This window comes from Anthonomus grandis, chromosome 2 (assembly GCF_022605725.1).
Source record: "Anthonomus grandis grandis chromosome 2, icAntGran1.3, whole genome shotgun sequence".
NCBI classification, from domain to species: domain Eukaryota; kingdom Metazoa; phylum Arthropoda; class Insecta; order Coleoptera; family Curculionidae; genus Anthonomus; species Anthonomus grandis.
Window position 1 is genome coordinate 2,122,535 of NC_065547.1, and position 8,203 is coordinate 2,130,737.

An 8,203-nucleotide genomic window follows, 5' to 3' on the forward strand; every position below is an offset into this window, starting at 1 on the left:
GGTTGATGAGTCGTTGGCCAATCAAATTCAGTTATTGGAACATGGATACGCCAAAGAGGAGCGCCAAGGTCGCAATTTTCCCATCAATTTCGCAGCTTCCATTTCCACTGCATCCTCATCATCATCATCATCGAGGACTGACATATCAAGATCGTCTAAGTTAATTAATGGAAATAAAAATAACAGCTGGCAAAAGAAGGAAAAAAAAACAAAAAACCTAAGTTGCTTTGTTGACAAAATGAATCAAAAAGAAAAAGAAGAGGCAAATATATCTTTGGCAAAATTTTTTTTTGGGTGTAATATTCCGTTCAGTGTTGTGGAAAGTGACCAGTTCAAGAATTTTTTAAAACTTTTACGTCCGGCATACAATCCGCCTACAAGAAAGACCTTATCTTCTACCCTTTTGGATAAAGTCCATGAGCACGTGTTAATAAACAATAAAAACAGTTTAAAGAAATCAGCCACATTACTTATAGATGGTTGGAAAAACTCATCAAATAATACAAACAATGTAGTAACAATGCTACAAACTCTTAATGGTGAAAGTGTGTTTCTTGAATCTTATGACTTTTCAACAGCCAAGGAAACGGGTGAAGCACTTGCAGAAGTCTGCAATAACGCTCTTGAAACGGCAAAATCAGCATACAACTGTGAAATTTACGCCGTAGTCTCTGATAATGCTTCGAATATGGTAAAAATGGGTCGCCTTATAAATTTATGGCATAGCACTTGCAGCAGTCATACAGGTAATCTCCTTGTTAAGGACATAGTAGATCATGACGTCATGAAAACTGTGACTCTGGTGTTAAAAGAATTTAAGCACACAACTTTAAAAAACATGATTTTACAGAGAGGGGGTTTAAAAATAGTCTTACCTGTTGAGACACGTTGGTGCTCTCATCGTGATTCTTGTGATTCCTTGCTGAAAAACTTACGGATAACTTTGGAAAATTACGGAAACAAGTCGCAGCAGTCGCAGCTGAAGAACATACTAAAATTAAGGCTGAAGTTACATGTTATCTTTACAATGAAGAATTTATAGAATCCGTAAAAGCAACAGTAGCTTTGCTAGATCCAATTTGCAAAATCATTAACACATGTCAAAATAAATCTACTTCCATTGCAGATTCCACAGAGGAGTGGTTAAAATTGAACAATCAAGTTAAGGAATCAGAAAGTTACAATGATAAGATTAAAAGATGTGTAAAGTCACAAACGAATATGGCTTTAAACATATATAGCTTGACAGCAAACTATTTACACCCCAATTATAGAGGAAATTTGTTAAGCAAAGAACAGAAACAAATGGTTCAGGATTTCCTTATTAATAGTTTGGACTCCGAAGAGAGCTTGGACGGTCTTAATGCTTTTATCAGAAATGAGGGTATTTTTGACACCCTAAAAAAGAAGGCACAAAACATTTCTGTTTCAACATTTTGGGGTTTAGTAGAAAGAAAATTTGAAGCTCTTTCAACTTTAGCACAAAAGTTACTAAGTATTCCAGCTTCATCAGCTCAGTTGGAGAGATTGTTTTCTAACTGGTCTTTTATCCACTCAGATTTGAGGAATAGATTGACCAAAAAAAAATCAAGCAAGTTGGTTTCAGTTTATTATTCCCTTAAGCTTAAGGACAGCAATGTTTCAGATCAGTATTAATATTAATACCTTATTATTATTATAATAAACGTGTCTTAGTTATATTATTATAAGTTGTCTATCCCGTCCAGAATTAAAACAATTTTTTTTTCTTAAAAAACTGTGTTTTATTGATTTTAAATCCTTGAGATTTTCACTTTCAATAGTTTCAATGTTTTCTTTCATTGAATTTGTTACATATTGTCGCAAATGTAGGTAATAAATTAAATTTTTTTAACGCGTCGTAATATACATTTGCGACAGTCGTAAATGCCGTTGCAAATGTACAATTTGCTACTTACCCAACCCTGATTGAATAACATCATTATACATAACACATAATCATAACCAAATGTTGCTTCTATTTTAACCAGAAATAATTAATATTCTAAGCATTAAAATTTTCATTTTTCTCACGTAAATTACATCTCACATTACACATTCCTGAAGGGTTTTTCTTCAAAATATTTACCCTCCCACAGAGGCCTCACTAAATTTAGTAATTATTAATCTTGTATGCGTGCACGGGCAAAGGCTCTTACTGGATCTGGGATAGTAATTACACCTTATTTGGGTGTATTACAGGGCTTACCAGAGGTTGGTTTTGAAATTTGTCTTTAAGGGTACATTGGGGTTAATTTTTATCAACTTTTTTAGGTACTATTAATATTCAAAGAGTAAAAAATGACAACAACAAAAAGTTATAATCAATCAATCAAAATAATAAAGGCTTATAAAAACGCCTTTGACTATTTACCAATAAATGACCTATCAACTAAAATTCCTATATGGAACTGCTTAGAATAGTTTTTAAAATATCTTCGATTAGAGTAAACTTTGTAAGCAAACTGTCGATGGCATCCAATTTGCCGTTAATATATACACGCTGAAACATAAATGACTAAATTAAATGGTTATTCATTCATATTTCCCAAGGACTCATTAGCCCAATAACAAAAGCAAATTACGACATTTTTTCCGTATAATGATCTAAAATGGGCTCATCATCATAAAATCTAACGATATGCATCTCGATTTCACATTTAATTGGAAACAAATTGAGTAAATTTTTTGTATGCAAATTTAGTTTGAGTTAAACTTTCACTAGTGTGTGACACCTCGGCACTAAACATGAGAAACTTGTGCTTGTTTACCCTCGTCCTATTTGCTGTTATCAACAATATCGTAAGTTCCATTAAACATTAAAAAAAAATACTTGTTACTAAACTTATACACAGGAAAACAGATTAGTAATAAGACGAAACGAGTTAGGATTACCGGAGTGTATATGGATATGGTATCCAAGGTACCCAAGGTTTCCCCCTCGAAGGACCACCACTGGTAAAAACCAAGAAACAAATACTCATATATCAATATATAAAATTAATTAATTTTTTAAATTTAGTTGCTACCCCCACTCAAGCAGCTACTGTAACATACAACACACCTACTACAGTATCAACTACTTCTGCACCAGAAGAAACACCTGCACCAACAGAAGCTTCGGAAGCATCACCTTCTGAGGCTCCCGCTGAAGAAGTCACCCCTGAAGCTCCCGGAGAAGATGGTGCTGAATAACTTTATCCCATAAAATCCCAAAATAATAGAACCCCAGGAAATAATAGAAATCGTGAAATTTTCAGAACTTTGATGGGTCACGTGCGATAATTTCGTTGAAGTTTTTGTTCTAGTTTTTTTTGTTGTTCTACTTTGTTCTAGTTCGTTTTAGTTTTGATGATGTGAACACTAGTTGAAAATCGTCTTTTGTTTAGAGAGGTTATAGGAGAAAAAATTCGACCTTTGATATGAATAGGAGTTTAAAGAAAAGCCCTTTTGTAGCCTCTGAAGGTAAAAAAATATGCACTTTTGGGAGATTGGAATGTGATCCATCATATTTCTCGAAATCGTAAAATATAATAATATACAAGGTGTAATATAAAATAGTAAAATTTTAGATTAATAAAAGGTGTTAAATTCCTATTTTGGGGTTCAAAATCGACATATACTATTTTTCAGCTATTTTCTCCCAGCTAATTTATTGATAAAATCAGATTCTCGGTACCACCAGGCATTTTCTTTGAAATATATACATAAACAAATAAAAAGCTATGTATTACCCCTATATGTGAAATTAAACGATAGTATTATAAATTTTAATATTTTGATTTCATATGGTCATTCACTGAATCATTTTATTGGCAGCTTAATTTTCTTTCTTATGCGAACTATGTTTAGAAATGTTTATTATTAAGAAAAATGTGATTAAAAGTATATTTAGCAAAAGGTATAAGTCAGAACTTCAATTCATTGACAAAATTAATACATAAATTAGGTTTTTTGCTCTTATTACCTTAAAATTAATGTGTTTAAAGGTCAACAAGTAGTTAAAAAGTGCATTTTTTGGTTGCTACCGCTTTTCATGGTCTAGGCACGCCCTGACTCATTTTGAAATTTCGCTTTTTATAAGTAGTTAAACCACTAGAGACGTGAAGCCTCATTTTATAGCAATCGTCAATGATTCTTGACTCTCAGATGAGTTTAAAGGTCAAAAAGTGGATAAAAACTTTATTCTATCGATTTCTACCGCCTTTCATGGTCTAGGCACGCCTTGAATCAATTTGAAATTTCACTTTTTTTAAGTAGTTAAAGTTACTAAAGAGGTGAAGCCTAATTTTATAGCGATCGTCAATGATTCATGAATCTCAGATGGGTTTAAATGTCAAAAAGTGGATAAAAGTGTATTTTCTCGGTTTTTATCGCATTTCATGGTCTAGACACGCCTTGAATCATTTTGAAATTTCACTTTTTTTAAGTAGTTAAAGTTACTAGAGAGGTGAAGCCTAATTTTATAGCGATCGTCAATGATTCATGAATCTCAGATGGGTTTAAATGTCAAAAAGTGGATAAAAGTGTATTTTATCGGTTTCTACCGCATTTCATGGTCTAGGCACGCCTTGAATCATTATGAAATTTCATTTTTCTTAAATAGTTAAACCTACTAGAGACGTTAAGTATTATTTCATAGCAATCGTCAATGATTCTTAAGCCTCAGATAAGTTTGAAGATCAAAAAGTGGGTAAAAAGTGTATTTTATCGGTTTCTACCGCATTTCATGGTCTAGACACGCCTTGAATCATTATGAAATTTAATTTTTCTTAAATAATTAAACCCACTAGAGACGTAAAGCATCATTTCATAGCGATCATCAATGATTCCTAAGTCTCAGGTAAGTTTAAAGGTCAAAAAGTGGGTAAAAAGTGTATTTTATCGATTTCTACCGCATTTCATGGTCTAGACACGCCTTGAATCATTATGAAATTTAATTTTTCTTAAATAGTTAAACCCACTAGAGACGTTAAGTATTATTTCATAGCAATCATCAATAATTCTTAAGTCTCAGATAAGTTTAAAGGTCAAAAAGTGGGTAAAAAGTGTATTTTATCGGTTTCTACCGCATTTCATGGTCTAGGCACGCCTTGAATCATTATGAAATTTCATTTTTCTTAAATAGTTAAACCCACTAAAGACGTGAAGTATTATTTCATAGCAATCGTCAATAATTCTTAAGTCTCAGATAAGTTTAAAGGTCAAAAAGTGGGTAAAAAGTGTATTTTATCGGTTTCTACCGCATTTCATGGTCTAGGCACGCCTTGAATCATTATGAAATTTCATTTTTCTTAAATAGTTAAACCTACTAGAGACGTTAAGTATTATTTCATAGCAATCGTCAATGATTCTTAAGCCTCAGATAAGTTTGAAGATCAAAAAGTGGGTAAAAAGTGTATTTTATCGGTTTCTACCGCATTTCATGGTCTAGACACGCCTTGAATCATTATGAAATTTAATTTTTCTTAAATAATTAAACCCACTAGAGACGTAAAGCATCATTTCATAGCGATCATCAATGATTCCTAAGTCTCAGGTAAGTTTAAAGGTCAAAAAGTGGGTAAAAAGTGTATTTTATCGATTTCTACCGCATTTCATGGTCTAGACACGCCTTGAATCATTATGAAATTTAATTTTTCTTAAATAGTTAAACCCACTAGAGACGTTAAGTATTATTTCATAGCAATCATCAATAATTCTTAAGTCTCAGATAAGTTTAAAGGTCAAAAAGTGGGTAAAAAGTGTATTTTATCGGTTTCTACCGCATTTCATGGTCTAGGCACGCCTTGAATCATTATGAAATTTCATTTTTCTTAAATAGTTAAACCCACTAAAGACGTGAAGTATTATTTCATAGCAATCGTCAATAATTCTTAAGTCTCAGATAAGTTTAAAGGTCAAAAAGTGGATAAAAAGTGTATTCTATCAGTTTCCACCGCATTTCATGGTCTAGGCACGTCTTGAATCATTATGAAATTTCATTTTTCTTAAATAGTTAAACCCACTAGAGACGTAAAGCATCGTTTTATAGCGATCGTTATTGATTCTTAAGTCTCAGATAAGTTTAAAGCTAAAAAAGTGGGTAAAAATTGTCTCTTCTGTCGGTTTCTAGCGCATTTTATGGCCCAGGCATGCCTTAAGTCATAGGCCTTAAGCCTTTTCTTAAGTATTTAAATACACAGTGACTGTAACGGGATATTTAGTCCCGGGGATCTTATGGAAATCTCACTTTATTCAATATAAATTGCTAGCCAAGAAACAGGACAGTTGCAACCTTACCTTTTAATAATAAAAGCACTGACCCGGATTAAAACCTTTTAACGGAATCACAGAATCAAAGACGCCACACTTCTTTATTAAATGGTGATACACGAAGTAATAATTATAGGAATAATCCGAGCCAAAATATATGCTGCAAGGAATGTCATGCATTTCTACAAATAAAGTAAATATTTAAAGGCGCCCAATGATCTAATAGAACAAACTATAGCAAAGGTAGAGGTCGTTCCGCTACAAGCATTAAGCATCATTTCATAGCGAACGTCAATGATTCTCGAGTGGAATTTAAAGTTGTGCATTTTATTGATTTCTAAATTAACTTATAAATAAATTATTATTTCCATTAAATTAAGAAAATATTTAATTCAAAAACATAGAATCTGTCTTATCACGCACCTATGAAATAGAAAAAAAAATACGAACGAGCCAATCTTCTCAAAAAAAAATCACAATTTATTTATATAAAAAAGTACAAAAAGAAGCGCTTTATCTCAATTTAAAATGGTCTTTTATCCAGTGTTTGACCCTCCAATAAACGGCGGTGGTGGTGGACCCCCAAAACCTCCTCCCGCCTGGGTCATATTGGGAGTAACCGAGGCGACGGTAGTGGTGGTCGTACTGTTCATGGGACCACCCCACTGTCCTCCTCCTCCTCCTCCCCCTTGTTGCCCCCACGAGTTACCGCCTCCCGAAGATCCTCCACCTCCTTGTCCCCAGGAATTTCCACCGCCCGACTGTCCGTCACCTCCCTGTTGCTGTCCCCATGGGCCTCCACCACCAGGACCTCCGGGACCTCCCGGGCCCCAGGGTCCTCCTGGACCTCCTCCGGGAGGACCCCAAGGGCCTCCGCCCGGACCCCAAGAACGTTTCACTTCTCGTCTTAGGCCTTGAATATAATGGTTTTCTGTATGTTCGTGAGTATTATAAAGTGGTCTTATTCACTCTACATCTCACCCTCATTATTTTTTTTAAATATTTCTTATCTTTTGATAAGTTTTTATAAGCGTCTAAGTTATGAAAATAACTTGAGGGAATTACTCTTTAAATGAGTGGGGTTCAAAACTCGAGGAGGGTGTAGGGGTCTTTAACAATTGAGCTATAGGTCATAAATTTGTCACCACTGAGCAATGGTTTCATCGATCAAAACAATCACTCTTTAATTAATTAATTATTTTTTAATTTTCTTTAATCACTTTCTATAATATCTTAGTGACTTTGAAAGCAAACACGTAGCGAATTTCTTAGCGCCCAACGTGTAAGGTCATATAAAAAAAATTACATATTTTTTTAAATTTTTGAGATAATTGGTACATTGGGATAAAAAAGAGAATATGTGCCGTTTTTTGTGATTTTGAACTTGATTATGTCAGGCTACAACGTACAGAAAAAATTATAGAATAAAAAATGAAAATAATTAAATAATTTACTTATGGATGGATTTTTTTTGCAATTACCTTGTGATGGACGCTGGGATGTTGTAAATGTTCCAGTGGTAAAGAGGGTGTTCTGCTAAAATTAATTTAAATAATATATAAAATTGAAAAATGTATGCAACGCAGACTTACTAGAAATAGTACTAGAAATAGTACAATTAGGTTCCTTAGGAGAGACATGTTTAAAAAATGAGCTTTTTTGGGTATTGGGTTTGTGTACTGATCTTTTATTTTGCTGCGCGAGTTTTTATATATTTTCTCTTTATTCAAAAAAAGGATGTGAATCATGAATATACCGCTATTTCATTGGAAATTATGGTGTTAATAGCTTTAGAATTTGTCTATTCGGTGTGACAATATAATGATTTTATAATAATTTAGAAAAGTTAAACTAATAATTTCTAATACTAGAAAAACGCATGTGGCGCACCATTTTTTCCATTAAAATCGTGTGACGATGTGTCCGTACG

General features: G+C 33.3%; 2 protein-coding genes across 3 annotated transcripts; one reads left to right on the forward strand and one right to left on the reverse strand.

Moving 5' to 3' along the window:
- The first annotated feature begins 2,701 nt into the window (after positions 1-2,701).
- Positions 2,702-3,786, forward strand: LOC126750709 (uncharacterized). The gene is made up of 3 exons (XM_050460411.1): positions 2,702-2,820; positions 2,874-2,976; positions 3,041-3,786. The coding sequence occupies exons 1-3, from the start codon at positions 2,767-2,769 to the stop codon at positions 3,211-3,213; spliced, it is 330 nt and encodes a 109-aa protein (XP_050316368.1). The 5' UTR covers positions 2,702-2,766; the 3' UTR covers positions 3,214-3,786.
- Positions 3,787-6,738: 2,952 nt separating this feature from the next.
- LOC126733492 (heterogeneous nuclear ribonucleoprotein A1, A2/B1 homolog) lies at positions 6,739-7,929 on the reverse strand. 2 transcript variants are annotated; one of them, XM_050436799.1, is made up of 3 exons: positions 7,866-7,929; positions 7,755-7,806; positions 6,739-7,186 (listed from the first exon to the last, which is right to left on the reverse strand). In XM_050436799.1, exons 1-3 carry the CDS (start codon positions 7,911-7,913, stop codon positions 6,810-6,812), a joined length of 477 nt encoding a protein of 158 aa, XP_050292756.1. In that variant the 5' UTR covers positions 7,914-7,929; the 3' UTR covers positions 6,739-6,809. The 2 variants fall into 2 exon arrangements, with proteins under 2 accessions (XP_050292756.1, XP_050292754.1); XM_050436797.1 differs by having other exon boundaries at positions 7,755-7,809.
- Between the last annotated feature and the right edge of the window lie 274 nt (positions 7,930-8,203).